Raw genomic sequence first — 20,253 nt, forward strand, 5'->3', positions numbered from 1 at the left:
AAAAAGGGGAATGTGACCAGAGAAATAATAGATAATTATTTCATTTAATAGATGAATAGTTTTGTACCTGGCTGTTTGGAAGAACACTTTATAACACATAACAGTGCCAATTTCAGAGAAACATCTGAAGATCCAAGTACCAGCACTGGGAATACAAGGAAATGATTCACTTGAATGCCAAGACAAGGAGTGCCTTCCACTCCCAGGTGACAGCTGATTCATCTGCGGAATGAGAAACCTGTTCTGCTAGAAGCAATTCACAGCCTTCTACCAAGTCTAGATATATCAATGCTATTTTAAAAAGTAGGGTTGTGTGGTTACAGATTGAACATGAAAAGAAACTGATCTCAGGTTTCTGTAATTGTTTAAACAGTAATCTAGAAATTATCCTGGCAAACCAAAGGGAATATCTCATGACATCTTGTGGTTACAGAATGGTATTAATCATAACTGTGGTTGGACATACCAGAGAAGTTCCTTTAGACTGGGTTATTCTTTCTCCCAAAACACAGAAGGGAAACGTATGATGATCCATCCAATAGTGGCCACATTTTTGGGGACTCATAGCTATTACTATTATTATTATTATTATTGCATCTGCACTAAACTCAGTTTTCTGTCATATGCTCTAGTCATCTAGTATCTACTGTTGTAGCATATTCAAAAATTAATTCCCCAACAATAATCAAAAACATTCTAAACACATGTAGAGAGAAAAGTCAATAACAGCAGGAAAAAACCTAACCAATTTCTGAAACATACTTGTAGGGTTGACAAGATCCCCTTAGATCTTTATATCAGCTGAGTACCACTGGGTGACCTATCTTTGATGTGAACTTCACGATATAAGGTTTTAAAGGGTAATAGTAGATGACAGCACAATAAACACAAGTTTAGATTGTCCTTCTGTATAATAAGGTAGTCAACAAAGAGAATATATAAAACAGATTAACATTATAGCAGAAAGAATTATGGAATTGAAGACACTATCTTTAGTCATGCAAAGAAAATAACTTGGGAAAAATCACCATAAAAATTCAACATCCTAACAATGAAAAGGTTTCACATCAGGCAGTTGTAAAAAAGGAAATAAAAATAGTAATTCTACAGAGAAGAGTTTTGTGATTGTTTCTTGCTTTGATTAAGGACTTGGAGAAGGAATAAGATCACTTTCTCTGCTTCAGAAAATTCAAGTGCAGGAAATCAAGGAATTACCTGTTGCTTTCAGCTTTTAGAAGTCATAGCTCGCTCTTGGTAAATGTGTAGGATTATATCCCCCCTTCCCCCCAAAAAAGTAATAAACATGTAGGTCATCAGAGTCAGTAACTTTAAAGAAAGGCAGGGGAAAATCTTTTTTTTCCCCCGTTACCAATGCATTACCTCTTTCTCGAGTTACCAATGTATTACTTCTGCCCTTGCTTAATGGGCTTATGTCTTCTGAAAAACTGGAATAATCTTTCCCCTAAAAAATCATAATGGTGTGATCAGGGTGAGACACTAGCCATAGTCTATCAACTGAAGTGGGATATCTGTGTTAGCCTATCATAGAAAAACAAAACAGTAAACAATAGAGCTGTACCACCTTACAGACAAACAACATTTATTCTAGTAAGAGATTTTGTGAGACACAGCTTCAGATACAATAAAAGAAATAAACCTCTGAGCCTCCATTTTATAGCAAATTACCGAAAGTGAAGGGTAAAGGGAGGAGCTGAGTGGAAAGAACCCTAGTATAATAAATCAGGTGAAAATGTAGGGTTCCTAATCCCCAGTTGGGTCAACTTCAGGGTCAACAGAAAGTGGAGGGGGTGGGAAATGTTTTCTGGACACTCCATTATACCCTATGGAGACCAATTCCTATAGAATATAATAGAGCATTGATCTGTGGTTATCTGGGCTATGGGGGGCTGTTTTTTGAGGCAGAGGCACCAAATTTTCAGCATAGCATTCAGTGCCTCTCCTCAAAACACCCCCATCCCAAGTTTCAAAAAGATTGGACCAGGGGACCAATTCTATGATCCCCTAAATGAGGTGCCCCTATCCTATATTATTTCCAGATGGAGGGAAGGCATTTAAAAGGTGTGCAGTCCCTTAAATCTGATTGCCAGAACTACCTTTGGAGCTCATTCACACTTGTCATACCCTTGCTCCTGGCTCCACCCCCAAAGTCCACAAATATTTTTTGAGTTGGATCTGGCTACCCTAGGTGAAATTCTCTAGGTGGAGACTTGAAGTTAAAGTCATGATATAGGTAATGTCGCCTGATTTGTTATAGTACACCTCTCTCTGTTTAACTCCTCCTATCCTCCATCTCTTTTAGTAATGTTCTGTAAAATTGAGGTTAAGCAGTTTACTTCTATTGTATTTGAAGAAGTGAGCTTTGTATTACAAAACCATGTATTGGAATAAATGTTGTTAGTTTTTAAGGTACCACTGGACTTCTGTTTCACATTGCCTACCAAGAAAGGTACACAATTAGGACACATGCACAACCTGCTAAATACTTAGTCAAAATACAAAAGATATGGGAATGAGAGGAAACCGCTTTGAATTGTGCCAACAGAAGTAATAAAATTATATTCAGACACTAAAGAAGAGAAGTGGTTATCATATAAACAGCTTTTAAAAATACATGGAGGAAAGGTGGAACTAAAATCGGCTGAAGAATTATAATATAAATATAATTGGTTTCAGTTGCAACAAATTAAGAGCTTGCTTGAACTGGACATCAACAAGGATGGAATAAGACAAGAACAAACAGAATTGGAGAGAATGCTGTTTGGTGAAAATGAAAAATTGATTTCAAGAACTTATAAACCGTTATTGAAATGGTCTACAGAAGATGAAGTAGTTAAATCTCAAATGATAAAATGGGCGATAAATATAAATAAGGAAATACAGATGGAGACATGGAAATACTTATGGAAGAACTCTATGAAAATATTGACATGTTACAATATTAAAGAAAATTGTTTTACAATGTTATATAAGTGGTATATAACACCTAAGAAACTGGCAAAAATGAACAATCAGGTGTCAGATAGATGTTGGAAATGCAAAAAACAAGAAGGATCTTTCTACCATATGTGGTGGACTTGTGAAAAGGCAAAACAATTTTGGCAAATGATTCAGCAAAAGATTTCAAAAATTTTGGGATATAATATCAAGAAGGCACCAGACATTTTTATGTTGGGATTACAAATGGAAATATTTCCAAAACAAGATAGAACAATAATTTGGTATATGCTTTCAGCTGCTTGGACATTATATGCGCAGATGTGGAAGCAAGGCAAAATACCAGAAAAGTGGGAATGGACTTTAAAAGTTATGCATTGGAGTGAAATGGACAAGCTTACAAGAATCTTAAAAGAACATGATTTAGAGAAGTTCAAAAATGAGTGGGGAAAATTTCAAAAATATGTTGAAAATCAATGGAATGTTAAAGGATATTTGGCGATTTTTGACAATGATTAACTCTAAAGAAACATTAAATGGATTATAGTAAAATAGTGAGACTATTGGAATATATTTTTTTCGTTCTTTTGATAATGACCAAAGGAGTATTATGGAGATGGATTATAATTATAACGTATGGTTTTTTTCTTTCCTTTTCTCTTTTTTCTTTATGATGTTTTATTTTTATCAAGATTCTTTAATAGATAAAATTGATTATCTTTTTTTTAACAATTTAATTAAAATACACTGCCGGGGGTCACAAAAAGGGGGGGGGGAGGGTGGAGAAAATGTAATGTATTTGTATTAATTTTTAATAACAAATGATAAGTGTTATTACAATATAATAAATTGTTTCAAACACTAAGACACTTGCACAAACCCATGCTTTTTTACTCGAGATAATGATCGTACAATTTTGCTTGCTGGATCATTTCAGCTCCCTGCTTTCAGCTGGCAACCAGCCAGATGGATTGAGATAATCAAAAGCTCACTGTACTTGCAACTGAGAAAACTAAGAGGAATTCTGGTCATGCCACCTGAATAAAAGTATATGTAGTACAGATGATTATTCAGAAGACCTGTTCATAGTTATACAGGTAAGTAATTACAGTGGACCAGATTTAAAGTTATGTCAATACAGTAACTTTATGGATAATATTTCACCACCTTACTCCACTCGAAGCATTATCCTATGCTCCCTGAGAAGCACTGCTGAGGGTCAGAGACTACTGCCTTGTGGTACAGGAAGTACTCAGCAGGAATCCCCCTCCCTCCTTCTTTCATGAATGTAATATTCATCTGGGTAACAGCATGCCATTTACATAAAACGGAACAAATCCTGCTTCCTCCTGAATGCAGCCCCCCCAACCCCATGTATGCTGCACAGCATTCTATTACTGAAGGGCCTCCAACCCTCAACGATGTCGTTTTGGAAATGGGGGGGGGGGAACAGATTAACAATTATTCTCCTGCAGTTGTGACAGTGACATAACTTTGGATTCAAACCATGGAAAGTGGGGGGAAGCGGATAAGAAAGGGTGACTTGGAAATTTAAACAAAAATATTAAGTTCTGTGCATGCTTCATACTAGAAACAATGAAAAACCACACAGCACAGAGCACTGATTATGCTTGTAAAACATAGTAATATTTTGCCTCCTTACCTGGCATCTCTGAAGTATCACTAATCAACGAGAGAAAAAAAAAGGCCAAGGCCAATGATGCAATAGCAGGAAAAAATATTTTTATTAGTTAAATTTCCAAAAAATTCCCAACATGTATTGCAGTAATTCTTCAAAAAGAGTAAAAGGTCAGTAGATACCTGATTTTGCACCATCAGCTTTGGCATGTTTGTTTTTTTAATCTGTTATTGGTGCAGGTCTTAATTTTCTTGTATTATTAATCAAGCCAAGCTCTTTGGGGTAATGGGGCGGCAAAGGAAATACCTAACAGAGACAGCAGTCTGTTTAATATCTACATCTCATCTGCCATGTAATCAAATATGAGGAACTGTGGCAGGTCCCACAGGGCCCTGATGTTTTCAGGGAGGGCATTCCACAGAGCGGGGGCTATTGTTGGGAATGCTCTGGCTCTAGTGGTGGACAATCAAACTTCTTTCAGTCTGGGAATAAATATCTCATTTATTTCCTTCTGGATTACCAGTTTTTGATGTCTGAGAAATTAGTTACAAAATTAAATTTCATTAAGGAATGACGGAGAAAGAATCACACCGAGCTCAGTTTTGGCATCTATATTCACCAAAGTGGATAGTGGAATTTGTAAGTGAGAGACAAAGTTGACTCCTGTTGAGATATAAGGCAACTCTCTCTCTGATGTGCTTGCTTTGTATCTGAAGGGAAATTTTGGTGATGGATTCATGTGGCTGAGGTGGCACAATCCTCATGCCTGTCTGAGGTGGTACAGTTCCATTTGCAACCTGCTGAACATCTAGATTAGCTCTCAGATTTTAATAAGGTTCCCAACCTCCCACTAGGGATAGGAATTTCCCTGATCTCGGGCCTCCAACCCACCAGCACAGGATTGGCCAGTGGGGGATCCCCACCCCCAAAGACCTCTGACAGTGTCCAATGTGCCCAGCATGATTATGTCACCTCTGGGTGACATAATCGTGCAGTGCATGCAACGCACACATATAAGAACTTCCCTGGTGAAAACCAGGTAGGACCTGGTAACTCTAGATTTTAACCTATAGTAACAACATAGAATTTTTGATGAACAAAAAGATCCAAAGAAAGAATATTCTCTATAAACAAAACCGAGGGAGAATTTAACTAAACATAACCTAAAGTTTTTTTTAACGTGAAGGACATATTGGCTGGGTCCAATCTGGCAGCTTCAGGTGCACTGGAAGCATCTCAAATTGGGCTGGTTCAAAATGGAGCAGCCAAATCCTGATCAGATGCTCCAAAATAAATCACCCATTTCCCACACAGGAGGTGCTTTGGTGAGGTCAGATGGCTGTTGCATACCATCCCCTTGGCATGGTTTGGGTTTCTTTTCCCCCCACACGTTTTTAGTAGTCATGCACTTATGTGCTCATGTGCTCTGGGCAGGTTTTTTAAAAAAAATACCAGTGAGCACCTAGAGAGGATTGGTGGGTTCACATCGTCAATCCATGTCGCTTGCACGCTCCCACATTCAGATGCCTGGAAAGGTGGATGGCATGCAGCAGACAAATTTGCTACCACTTTCCAAGTGATAGCTCTTTGAGCCACCTCAGAGATGCCAGGAGATGAGATGAGTACAAGAGCTGGATGGGCAGCAGATGTGTGCGTTTGAACTTGATTTTTGAAATCGGTCTGTGAGCCCTCCCTGTGTCAGTTTAAACTGCCTGTCTGGACCCAGCCATTGTGTCTCATTTTGGAATCTAAAATTTGCTCTGAATTTTAAAGCTAAAAGAAATCCAATTTATATACATGCTTCATATTTCAGAAGTGTCTCTCTCACAAAATACACTATTTCAACATTGTTCAGTCTCAGGTGCTTTGATGTTCCTCTGAAGCACTATGATTGCTAGCAAGGGAACATCTAGAGACACTTCTGAAATACACCGAGATGATATTACCACAGGATGTGGTAAGTGCCATATATATATATATATATATATATACACACACACACACACACACACACATATACATACGGAGATATATGTATACATATAAAGGTAGACTGCCTCAAAATATCTGAAACTTTGATCTAGGAAGCCTTTGCAGTTGAAGTGAATTAAAAGTACATTGTTCAAATCTCCTGAAATATAACTAAGAGATGGTCAGACTTACTTGGCCCTACAATAAAGCACCTCAAAAGTGGAGAGCCAAAAAACTAGGTCTAGGCTGCCCTCATGTGGAAAAGCCATTCTTGTGACATGCAGTGGACCTGTTAGTCATTCTGCATAGCTCATTACAATTTATCAAATTTGGCAAAATATGCACAAATTTAGAGGAAATTATGTTTCATAAAATATGGAGCCTGCAGAATCAGGTTTCTCCAAGCATACAATCAGAATTTCATGAATGAATGATCTGAAATGCCGCAGTATATATAAGAATGACGAATTCATAATGCGGCATATTCAAAGCAATGGGGATATGATACAAGTCAGTAAAACACATCTGGGGGGGGGATGGTCCAGTGTTAATGTTGTTGTTTTTAACCTAGTAAAGACTCATGTGACTTTACTTCATAATTCACTGTTTAAAATGTGTGCTTTAAAAGAATTTTAGCTTCATTAATAAACGATGTAATGTGCACGTAGGCGGCCAAAGAGGGCTCTTTGATTAGAACTGACAATCCAAAATGATGTCACAACTGGTAACTCTCCCTTTCAGATTACCAGATTGTAGTTTGGCTGAGGTCCAGCACTTTAGCATACTCAGTAATGTGGCTACTCAAGCTACACCCAAAAGGAGAAGAGATTCCTCTCCTTACATTCAGCTGCATTTCAAATCCACTGCCTAAGCACTGCTCTTCTACTCTTAAGGAGATATTTCTTCTGTGGTCCAAAAGATAAGTGTTTGTATGATCTCATGTCAATATGCCAATGTTAATATCTAGCTTGCTCAATTTTGTTTCTGGTTGAAAAATGAAGTTGTTACACTAATAAGGAAACACACAAGCAGATTCCATATGAAACATATTTGGTGTAGCCAGTTTGGTGTAGTGGTTAAATGTGCGGACTCTTATCTGGGAGAACCGGGTTTGATTCCCCACTCCTCCACTTGCACCTGCTAGCATGGCCTTGGGTCAGCCATAGCTCTGGCAGAGGTTGTCCTTGAAAAGCCAGCTGCTGTGAGAGCCCTCTCAGCCTCACCCACCTCACAGGGTGTCTGTTGTGGGGGAGGAAGGTAAAGGAGATCGTGAGCCGCTCTGAGACTCTTCGGAGTGGAGGGCGGGATATAAATCCAATATTTTCTTCTTCTTTGTAAGGTCTGTTCAGCATCCACATATGGTTCTCCAGGAACGTGGTCACTCCAGCAACCTCTATCCTCAGAAATGCTTTAATTCTCCTTTGGTATATGACTCACAGAAACACTTTAGAGCAACACTGCTGTTTGCCTAGTTATAAACTAAGATCTCTGTAAACACTAGGCTTACAGTTGCATTAAAGAAGATGAACAGCCTATTGGCCTATCAAATCCTATCCTCTATATTGCTGTACAAATATGTCTTTCAACAATTATTATGATTAAAATGGGTCACATGAAAGTATAGACAAACGGATGTCTACAACAATAATTGTGGCAATCTTGATTTGATTTACAAAGCTATGGAATATGAAGTGGCCACTATTACTCAAGAAAAGGCTTCAAGCCTTCAAATGCTGAAAAGCCACAAGTGATGCATCACTCACTGTCGCAGTTTCTCCCTTCTTGACACTTTATACACAATGCTTCTTCAGTTTCACTCTACACAAAAATCACCTCTTGGGCACTATTAATACACTTCTAATTTTCTCCATAAGTCTCAAACTCTGCAACTCACAGCAATAGCCCTGGCTGCTTCTGCTTCTCCAAGCACAGGATTGCCTGGGGGGGGGGGGGCTGTCCCCAAAAAGCTCTATTGGCACCCAATGTGTCCAGGGTGATGATGTCACCTGGAAGTGGTGTAATCGCACCGGGCACGTTGCACGAGGATGCTCTGGCATTTCAGTAAGAAAAGTCAGGAAGCCAGGCAAGACTAGGCAAACCTAAGCAGAAACATTGTTGTCCCCCCCCCTCCTTCTTATGGGGGACTTACTATTGCCACTTGGTTTCCAGCATGTGACTGAACATGGAGAAGGAAGGAAAGGGAGCATGCCTATTAAGCACCCATAGGCATCAGGACTCCTATTTATTTTATTTCTATTTTCTTCTTTCAAATGCTCAGTGAACTGTGTTCTATAAGCCACTGATGTATCACCCTTGCTATGGAATGTCAGCACAGTTAGCTAGAATTGTGTTCCAGGAGAACAATGAAATGTAGTATCACAAAGTTCCTCAAGGGCAGCTCATGGAATTAAAAAGAAGATAAAGATCTCAAATCTACTATTTTAAAAAACTGACTTATATATATACTAAAGAGTTGATGGTATAGCTGTGGCGTCCACACAAACCCTCCCAAACTCTCCCATCCATGCAACTCAGGGGGCTGCAGTATGGAGGAGAGCCATATAAACAGTATTCTTCCACAAATAGGAAGCTCTTGCACCAGGAGAAACAGCAATGATCAGAGAGGAAGGGGAAGACAGTTCCCCATCCTCACTGCAGTCCCCATGCAGGCCATGTAGCTTTCCCCCCATGTGGCTTCTGCAACCTCTAGCATCAGACTTTAAAGGATAGGAGAAAAACCACATTTACAAGCATTCCTGCACTCTAACTTCACAGGATTCAAGCTTTTGTGTTTAAATGTATGACATATGTGTTACCAGTTTGAGGAAAATAAAGCTTAGACCTTTTCAGTCTGTCATTAAAGTGATTCATTTAATTTTCTGCAGGCAACTTTAGGCCTTTCAGTACTTGATGCATGGTGCTTATCTGAGAAGGAGGAGGAATACTGAAGACAAAATTTGATTGTTTCCTCTTTGTCTTTTACACCAGCTTTGCTACCCAAAGCCGCAAGAAAACTGTGACTACCGCTTCCTGTCTTGCATAAACATCTGTTTCAGCACTGGACTTAATTATTTTCAGTACAATTATCAAACACGGACTGATGGGAACTTATCAGCAGTACAACTCTGGCAAAACACGTTTTTTTATCTTAAGCGCCTCAACTCCTTCAAATACAAAAACAATTCAAGAGCACTTTACAAAAAGCAGAGAGCAAGAAATCATTATTTGCCAAACCCTGTGCTCTTTAACATAATCGAGCTCCTATTTGAAGAAGTCTTAATGGGATTTCAAAGCTATTTTCTGTAGCTCTTGAAAAACTGGCTGGAAAAAAATATGGCTGAGGCAAGAACTGAAATACAAATTCAGTCTTGTTACATTCAGGTAGGGTTACAGTTCTGTTTTCCCATCGGCTTCTGTAGTAACAAAGTTGGCTAACCGCAGACAGATGTCCAGCATGTTCCAAAGAAAAGTATTCTAACCTGTTTTAATCATTTTTAAGAGAACTGACACTTCCTATGTTTATGTATTTGAACTATGAATGAACATCTTCAACTTACGGCATTGCTTCTTCAGCTCATGCAACAATACCTTTATTACAACGTCCAGAGAAGAGTCATAACCAACAACCCCCCCCCTCCCATGAGTTGGACTGATTTTACTCCATTCCTTTTATAAGGGCTAAACTACACATTGCAGTTTATGGTGAATTGGACTGGGGTTCCCTGGATCCAGTTCGCTTTCCCTGCAGCCACAAAGCTGCTGCAGATAATGTTATTTTAAAAAGTGGCAGGACCCCATTTCTTTTTGAACAAAGCAGGAGTCAAGTTGCACCTTTAAGACCAACCAAGTTTTATTCAGAGTATAAGCTTTCGTGTGCTCTCTAAGCACACTTCATCAGATCAATACCTGATCCCCTTGTCTGATGAAGTGTGCTTAGAGAGCACACAAAAGCTTACGTTCTGAATAAAACTTGGTTGGTCTTAAAGGTGCAACCTGACTCCCGCTTTGTTCAGCTACTTCAGACCAACACGGCTGCCCACTTGGATCTATCCCCATTTCTGTTTGTAACTGAGGAATGGGAGAAGGGGGGAGAAGATGGGCTCCTGCCTTTCGGCCTGCACTGTTTTCTCCAAGCAAAGAGGCCCTCAGCAGGAAGCTATATCCATAACTTTGGGGCTGCATGTTTTCAAAATACTCCCCACATTTCAGCTCCAGAAAACAGAAGGGAGGGGAAAACAGGGACCCCACAGTGAAATTCCAAGCAGAACTGGGTTCCTGCCCATCTTTAAAACGACATTCCAAGCAAATGAGATCCAGAAGCCTCAACCTTATTGGCCAACAAAATATAATATGTACTTTGGCCCTAAGATGGTTTAACTAACTGGGATGTGATCAAATCACAGTGTGATGTCTGAATATGGTGCTTCTGGTTTGACAGCATGAAATAGAGCAATATGTCAGCTAAAAACAAGAATACTGAAGATACTGCTGTTGTTTCTGAGGTCCCATTGGGATCAGCAAGGTACTCTCTCTCTCTCTCTCTCTCACACACACACACACACAAACACACATACAAACACACACACATTCTCTCTAAAGGTACAGAAAGAAAAATACAGGACAAGCAACTTTGACAAAGTCAGGTTATATGTTAAATAGTACAGCTAAGAAGACATTCTGTGTTATTCTGAATCACAGACTATACCCACAAGTCTCAATTTTCTGCTCTTTTGAAGTATGTTTACCTATGTTGTTGATTAATTTTCAGGTTGTTTACATGTGCATCTACTTATTGAAATGGGAAGCATAACAATCAAAATTCCATTGAGAACCTACCTTTATGCACATCTGAAGAATTTATATTCATATAAATTTGGGTGCTGAACATTGTGCACATTGTGCAGCCTGGATTTGTATTGTATTTTGGTATTTTTGTATATGGATACCAATTGCAATTATTGGAACCGGATTACATTATAACATTTACTTTTTTTGTAATACAGATTGATCATTTTTCTATATTTTTTTGCTCAGCATATAGTTTTCATTCAGTAAGGGAGTTATCTTGTGTTTTCTGGTGTGTTTTTTTTTTCTTGTCACAAATACAGAGGCATTAACACGGGAATGGAATGTACACACATGAATTTGCCATCACTTTCCAAGTTTTCCCTCTTCCCTGTCAGAGCATTTTTTTTTTTTTGCTTTTAAAAGAAATATCTGCTAGATCGCTATAGTACTATAAAGTTCTATTGCCGTAATATAGAGGTTGCTTTGAATTCCCACCTTTCATTGCAAAGTCTCTACCCTGTTTTGTAGCAGAAGTATTTCCACACTGGAAAGGTCTAGAAAGTTACTTTAAAAATGAAAACTGTCATAACACCAGAGCAATCTAGGGCTGCAGTCAGATGAGCAGTTTGAACTGATGTTGATTCTGTTCCCCAGTCATTGGTAACCCGTTCTGACCCATCGTTGAATTGATTTGATACCAGGGAAAGTCCAGTCTTTAGGGATATCAGCACTTTGACCCCACATTTCTGGATGTCTGAACTCCCCTGTTGTAAACTCAATCCAGTTGGGAAGCGTGAACCTTCCCTTCCTTTTTTTGCCTCCTTTGGCAAGTGTGTATAAGCAGATCTTCACCCCAGGGTTTTAAAACACTGTTTGTATGTTTGAATGAAACACTGCAACCAAGCACTCTCTGTCATGATTCGGAGCCTCTTGGGGGCAGTTGTTTTTGAGTGACAAATCCTCCTCCCCCCCAAAAAAAACCTTCTTTCCTTTTTTTTAAATGTATCTTTTCATCTATACATTACACAAATATGATTTGACTCAGATTCCACCCCCTCCAAAAAAAAAGATGTTTGAGAAATATCAGAGCAAAACAAGACAAAGCTTAGAAAGTGGACAACTAGGGGATGGTGATGTATGTAGGCTCCAAAAAAAATACCCCTCTCCACTTTGGATGACAAACCAGAACAAAACTCTGTGTGGAAGCAGCCATAGTCTAGTTTTGAAGCCACAATCCAAGAACTACTCTTCCTTTGTTTTGCTTAACTCTTAAAAAAAACCCCCAAAAACCCAAAGCCAGACATGTTGGTCATGATGTTATTTTACTGTATGTGAAAACTTACTCATCTTCAAAAGGGAGAAAAAAGAGAGAAATGAAACAGTTAAAGATGAAATACAACATTTGAGCCCTCTTGTTTATCTACTATGGTCAGTATCACCTAATCATCCAGAAGAATTATTTGGAGGCTGTCTTTATGACCTTCTAGTATCCTATGTCTAAAGAACCTAATTAATTCTTCACTATTACGCTTTCCTCCCAACCTCTCACTTCCCCCCCCCCCTTAACTCCTCAACTAGGACAAATGAAAAATCTTACATTACAAATGAATAGCAAACTTTTTGTTTTATGGGGATAGGTAGGGAGATATTAAATATCTCAGTCTTAGAGATCAAATTAAAATAGGTTTTCAAGCCTAGGCTATGAAAATGTTTTACTATAAATATATATAGGATAACTGTTTTTAGGCAAGCATAGCTGTTCATACAATTCAAGATTTCATAGGCACAGTAAATGATATTGAAACTTTCTGTTCACCACTCATATCCTTCTTTTCACTGCCTTGAGACCCTACTTGGGTGGAAAGTTAGCATACAAATGAGCCACTTCGGTGGGAAGGGCGGGATATAAGTCGAAATATAAATAAATAAAAATAAATAAATTAAATAAATCTAAAGCATTAAGGCTGCTCTCACATTTAGAAGACGTATACAAGTACAAGGTTCGTGGATTTTGAATACAGGCAAAAGATATGCATGTCATATCCTTTGCATGTCAAAAGCTTCCTTTCTATGGAAAGCTAACATGTTCAAGCCCAGTCTTCCAGCTTGCATTGCAGTTTTTGATTTTCAAGGTAGATTTCTAAGAAATTTTTGCATGAGTGCAATGATGTGACTGCCATTATATATCACAAAGTGGTTGCAAAGGTATTACACTACATGTTTTTACTGAATGTACAGATCATTTCTGAGATGTAACCATTCCAAGCTATTCCCCACATTTCCTAAAAGGCCTCCAAGCTCCTTCTGTCAAATTAATATAAAAATACTTGGCTAGTACTCTTTTATTTTTTTCTTACCTCTACAAAATAGCCAGAAGTGTTGTGACAATATACAAAATTCTTTTCAGGGGATTTCAGTCAGTTTTTCCCAACACTGGTGTCACAAAATGTGCAATAACTGGAAACAAAAAAATCCCTAAATTTACTTCCCCTAAATCCTGAGTAATTTCACTTCCTAAGAAAACAGAAGGACAAAAATACATCCCAAAAGATACTTTCAGTAAAATACAAGTCAAGAAATGAAGCAATTATAAGCATTTTAACACTTGTAAATCAGACAAGGGATCTTTTTGTGAGTTCATTCTTAACAAACAAACACAGCCTATAAACTGGATGTTCATGACTTTATGCATGCACTAATGCAAGTGTAATTCTTGAACAGTGTGGCTTGATCAGAGGTTGACATCAGAAAATCCTTAAATTCAAAATCACTCTCCAATTCCCTGAACTCTTTGGAACCAAAAACAGGCATGAGCAGACACCCTTGAAACATTGACTTGGAGGAACCTGCTCTATGACTCCAATCTGTGTCAGGTGATGAATGGCTTGCACCAGCAGTTGACACCACTGTTCCAATCTGGGAACTGGAGAGGACATAAAACTATGTGGAAGAATGGAAGAAAACTCTGTCCCATATCCATCTCTGATTATTGTCAGTACCCACTGATCTGAAGCTGACCTCTTCCAAGCCTGGATAAAGGTTTGAAGGTGTCCACCAATCTAGGGTTCCCAAGTCCAACCCCAGAAATATCTGGGGACTTTGGAGGTGGAGCCAGGAGACACTGGGGTGGAGCTAGGGGGGAGGGGGGAAATGGCGCCGGGGAGCGTGGCGAGCTGCCCCGTCTCGGAGCGGGCGAGGCCGCTGCCGCCTCTTCTCCGCTCGCCGTGGCTGCTCCTACAAAATGGGCTCAGGTGGGTGGAGCCTGAGCCCATCTCGGAGGAGCAGCCACGGCGAGCGGAGAAGAGGCGGCAGCGGCACGGCGGCCTTGCCGGCTCTGCTCCGCCTCTGGGGTGGAATCGGAGGCGGGCCGGGGGCGTGGCGAGCAGCGAGTCCGGGTCCTAGAAGGGCCCAGATTCACGGCTCGCCATGCTCCTGGCCTGCCTCGCTCTCCCCTGCGCTGCTGCCGCCTCTTGGCTGCTCCTCCGAGATGGGCTCAACCTGGGCTCATCTCGGAGGAGCAGCTGCGGTGGGCAGGGAGGGGGCGGCAGCCGCGCGGCAGCCTCGCTGGCTCCGGGATGCGGCGGCTCACCATGCTCCCCAGCGCCGTTTCCCCCCTCCCTCCACTTCCGTTTTTTTGGGGGAGAGGGGGAAGAGGGTGGAAATCCTTGGGTCCCCCGCCAGGGCAGGAGGGTTGGGAAGCCTACACCAATCAGATAGTCATGCTGTTGGTTTTTTATTGGGTTTGTTCATATCCTGCTTGTTGTCTGAGAAAAGTCTCTGCTGGAATTGGACCAATATTCCTGGGCATGGGAATTTCTGAAGTCCTTCCAATCCCTGCTTTGTAGGGAAGACCTATAGTTACAAAAGGAATACAAGGGCTTTGACCTAGCACCAGATTTTGATAGCATGGTCTTCTTTTTCTCCTTAGTTTCCATGAGTACGTTGTCTAGTGTGCCATCACCAAACATCACTGCACACCTCAGCCATAGTGTTTCTAGGTAGGAGCTTCCAAGCAGAGGGAAGGAGGGAAAGCAGAGGACAGGGACAGATATCAATAGGTTGGCTGGGGAGTGGAAAAAAGAAAAAAGCAAGGAAAGGGGGAGAGACTGTGGGAGCTTTCAAAGAACGGAAAGAGGAAATAGTGGGGAAAGGGAAATGAGATACCACCTGCAAGTCCTTGAGGTTCCCTCACTTGTCACTATCTATGCAGAAGATTGTCTAATCTAAAATTGTCATGCTACACATTTTGAAGGAGTAAAACCTTCTTATGAAGTATTGCTCTCATTCCAAAGTAGGTTTTTCAGTGTTGTCCAAAATTTCTCATGCCACCAATCTCTACCAGGCCCAAATTCCATCAAAATAATAGTATAACTAGCAGCAAATGTTATATCCATTTCCAGAACAAAGGATACTCTTGAACTCAAAAAACTGTATGGCAGGAGAAACATTTGTCACATCCTGTCTCTGTACAGCAAAAAGAAAGAAACCACATCTATCAAACTTGTACCAACCATGCATTTTTGTAGCATTCAGCATCAAGTAATGGAATGTCTGCAAATATTTCCATTTATTTATTTATATGATGCACCTCCTGAGTCCTGCCCCAGCCTACTAACACAGCTTCTAGCAAATCATCTTACCTTTAGCTTCTCAGCACTCTGGTCACGTTTTCCAACATGATTCCCCATGGTGATCCTCAGGTTTCTTCAAGCACTATAATAGTGAAAGAATAAGTGTTAGAAAAGTCATTATTCCAAAGTGAGACAGCCAAGCACAGCTTCCTGAATTTGGTGGACACTAACAAAAGAGATATGTGAGAGTTTACCACCTAAATGTAAGCATTCATTAAATGTATTTGTGAGGCTATAAAACTGCATGCTGAATTGGCATCCCAATAAAGTTAGTTTTGATTATTTTAAAATCAAGATTCTACCCCTTTTGGATATTATGATATGCTTGAAAATGTGAGGATATCTCAGAACTGTAACAGATGCTGTATATGGCTTCTAGAGGTTAGGGGCTGAGTTTTTCAAATGAAATAGAAAATACTGGACACAGGTTCAAATGTATTTTAATATAAAATGTCTTCTGAGTCAGACTAGGCACCCATACAGAGTATTATTTCATGACACATTTTAACAAATGCACTAGAGGTGCAATCAGACCAGCAGGTTGCCAAGGAAGCATCCCAGGTCTGGAAAAGCTGCTCAAATTTGCACTGCCTCCCACTGATCAGATGTCAGTGGCTAAGTCTGCATCAAAGCACTGTGGGCTTGTGGTTGGCCAATTGGCAATGCACTGCAATCTCAAAGTCATGGGGAATAGGTTTATTTTTTTTTAAATCCCATTGTGCATGTGCAGGAGTGGACAAGCACACAACCACTCCTTGGAGGGGGGGGGGGAAGGATATGCCAGAAACAGAATGGAATGATCACACTACCCATGCATTTCAATGGAAACCTGCCATGGAAATACTTCAGAGGTAGCCACCAGGAATCTGCTGGTGGCTATTTAATCTGTCTGGGAGTCGTCATACCATGATGCAAGGATGCGTGGGTCATGTGCGCCAGAGTGTGCATGTGATCATGTCCATTTAATCTGAAGGGGAGGGGTGGCTATGGCAGACCTAACTGCTCATCTGAACATACCTTATGTGTCTCAGAATCCTCTTTACTGCTTGGCAAGATGTAACAGATAATCAAGCTATCCATGTGGTGAGACATCTCATCCAGGGTTAGCTTGATTCTTTTAGGAAGTTCTCAGAATTACACATAATCTTAAAAGCCATTCTTACTTTACAAACACAAAACCCAGTCATTATACACAGTCCTAAACAGTTGCCATTTTTTAATTTTGCATTCCATTCTTCTTCTTTTTTCCAAAAAATTAGTTATACATTTGCACAAGCTGTCATTAAATTTTAGGTACTACCTTATCTTTACATCCTATATTCTCTACTGGGAAGGGGCCATGGCTCAGTGAAAGAGCACATGCCTTACTTGCCAGAAATCCCAAGTTCTGTTTTTCATCTCTTGAGTCCATAGGAAGCAGAACTGAATATACTGACTTAGACTGATGAATGTTCTGACTAAGCATAAGGCAGCTTACTTGATGGCAGCTGCAAGTCATTAAAAGAAGTGACACATATGGTAATTAGTTAATGGTCCATATTTTAGGGCTGAAACAGTGATAAAGCAAAAACACTCTAATCTGTGGGAGAGTACTAAATGGCACGGGTTGCAGCCAACTGATTACTTTCCTCACATTTTTGGTTTAAAAGGAAAAACAGGTGTGTGGGTGTGTGTGGGGGTGTTGCATGCAATAATATTTAATCATGTTGACTATGTTTATCACACATGACATTTAACAATTTCAACACTGTCCCAAAAATTTATCCTAAGGTCCTCACTAAGGTGAAACAAGACCATATATTATTATTAAATGACATGAATAAGCACACATATTTGGACACTCCAGGCTATACCAATCTCAGTGGATTTCAGAAGCTATGCAGGGTTGTCCCTGGCTCGTATTTGGATGGGAGACTTCAAGGCATATCAGGGTAGTAACACAAAGGCAGGCAAAGGCAAGGCACCTCTGAAGGTCTCTTGCCTTGAAAACCCTACAGGGTCACTGAAAGTCAGCTATAACTTGATAGTGAAACACACACAGAATGCCAGTTTTAGGAGATTAGGAGCCCTCAGAGAAGACAGTCTCAGTGCCTCCATTGATTCACAAACCAAACTGTTCCTCTGACCCTCTTGAGTGCAAATTGGATAGGTATTTCTGTAGGAGCACAGACTCTTTATTGAGACATGACTCAAGCACCTTACTTTGGTACTGTTTAGATTTGGCATTGCAAATATATCTGATTAGGTTTACTTCCCAATCATTCTGTACAGTGACTTACTCCTGAATTGTTGTATTAGATTTACCTTGCTGTTCTCATTTTTTGGTAAGGAGAGAGTGACAACACCCAAGGCCAAGCTGTGAATTTCTGAGGAGACTGGATTTAAACCAAGGTCTACTTCTATTCAAAGGACAACGTGGGTTATTAAGAATGACAAACCAAACAGACCAAATCAAAGGGAGTGACTGTTTACAGCTCCATCCACTTTAGTAACAAAAGTCTTGTCAAGGAGTGAATTAAAGTTCCCTAATGAACAAATACAGGAGCAGTTCCCATCCATACAGCACAAATGTATTTGGGAATTGACTGTAGAGCCTAATATAGGGTACAAATGGAGGCCCATCCATATTTGTTGCCATCTAATGCACAGCCTGCTTCTGAGAGCTTCAGCTACCTCTTGAGTGACTCATTCAAAATGTGATTTCAAACAGCTATAGGATGTTCACTTTCAAATGGAACAGTTTCAATTAATTATTAATTGCACAAGCCATCAAAAGAGCAAATTCTAAAGATGCATTAGTGAATCGCTGAATTCCATTGCTTCTCAAAAGCAAAATACTAAATGGCAGTACAGCTGATTAATATAATTTGCCCACTAATAAACTGTAACTTGCTTCTCTTCACTTTGTATATCTGTCTGTAGATACAAGCATTTGTCACAAGCCAGCTCAATGCTTACATATAGAAGCATGATAGATTGTTTTAAAGTTTTTTTCAACCAAAAAAAAAGTCAAATGATGTATCTCTTTCAAAGTAATTAAGAAATGTATGCATCTGACATACTGTATAACAACCTATTACAAAGCCAATACCAAAGTCAGCTACAAACTGAACCTATTTGTTTCTATAACTAATACCCAACTCAGGGTCACACAGCTTGCCTTCTATTCTCTCAATGTATTCCAGTTAGTCATAGAAACATAACGTCTTAAATCATTTGAGGAATTTTAGTTTGGATGAGACAGCATTTTGCTGAGAACAAATTCTATAATTTTATGTTTGAGTGGGGGAAATGAGTATTTCAAGATGTAAATCAAATTAAAATCCAAACATATGTATATATAATTAAACTTGGAACTTTCCCTTTTCAGTAAAAAAAATGTTGAGTTGCACGCAGTGAACCAATTTACAATTTATACTTAGCACACAAGTTGACATATACAGCATCCAGCACAGAGATGACTCAATGGGGAGCCATCGGAAATATGTTTTGGCTCTACTCTTTCCTTCATCAGCAACTGAACAAACAGCAGAGAAGCAAAAAAGAAGGGAAGAATGGAAGAAATGTCAGAACTGCAAAAGGAAAGAGACATTATGAGAGAACCTGGAAATTGGCAAATGAAAAGTGCTGGAGAAGATGGTTCTGACATGACTGGGGGGTGGGGGGAGGTTCAAGCCACATGGGATTCATATATAAAGCACAGAACAGTCCATGTTTTACAACAGCTGAACACAGACACAGCTTTTATTTTTACAATCCACTCTAGTTTTTCTTCACATGTTCCCTTAATTTATTCCCTAATTTACAGTTAAGAACTGTGCCCAATTCATCTACAATACTGTATCTTTGCCAGGTAAATATACCCTTCTATAGCACTTATACACTAAAATGTGCAGGAAATGCTGTGGCTTCGTTTGATCATAACTTCATTCATTGGGAAGCTTTACTCAGTATTATGACACAAACTCAGGGCCTTGCAAATAATAACTCTAATTTTATTAAAACTTATTAATCCAGATGTTATTCCTTGGTTTCCAGTCTCTACCAGTCCAGAGGAAATGTATTACTCTTAAATCATCAGAAGCATTACCACTCTACATCCAAAACCACCTCTCAAACTGTATAGGATGTTTGGATGTTAATGAGTTCTGGGCAGCCTAGGTAGTTGCTGCTTTGGAGTGCAGTTCCTCTTCTGCTAAAACTTCCATTTGTGCAACCAATAAAAAACACTAACTTGAACAAAGGGAGGCTTAAATTGAAGAGAGTGTA

The 20,253-nt window shown here is 39.7% G+C and overlaps 1 protein-coding gene across 3 annotated transcripts in view; it reads right to left on the bottom strand.

Moving 5' to 3' along the window:
* The window catches only part of MBP (myelin basic protein), a 194,150-nt gene that overhangs the window by 135,071 nt on the left and 38,826 nt on the right, over positions 1-20,253 (bottom strand). For all 3 annotated transcript variants that reach the window (XM_060244092.1, XM_060244091.1, XM_060244094.1), the window contains exon 2: positions 15,994-16,066. In XM_060244092.1, the coding sequence (XP_060100075.1) occupies positions 15,994-16,041 (48 nt within the window). In that variant the 5' untranslated portion in view covers positions 16,042-16,066. The remainder of the gene's footprint in view (positions 1-15,993; positions 16,067-20,253) is intronic.

This window comes from Heteronotia binoei, chromosome 7 (genome assembly GCF_032191835.1).
Source record: "Heteronotia binoei isolate CCM8104 ecotype False Entrance Well chromosome 7, APGP_CSIRO_Hbin_v1, whole genome shotgun sequence".
Taxonomy (NCBI): Eukaryota; Metazoa; Chordata; class Lepidosauria; order Squamata; family Gekkonidae; genus Heteronotia; species Heteronotia binoei.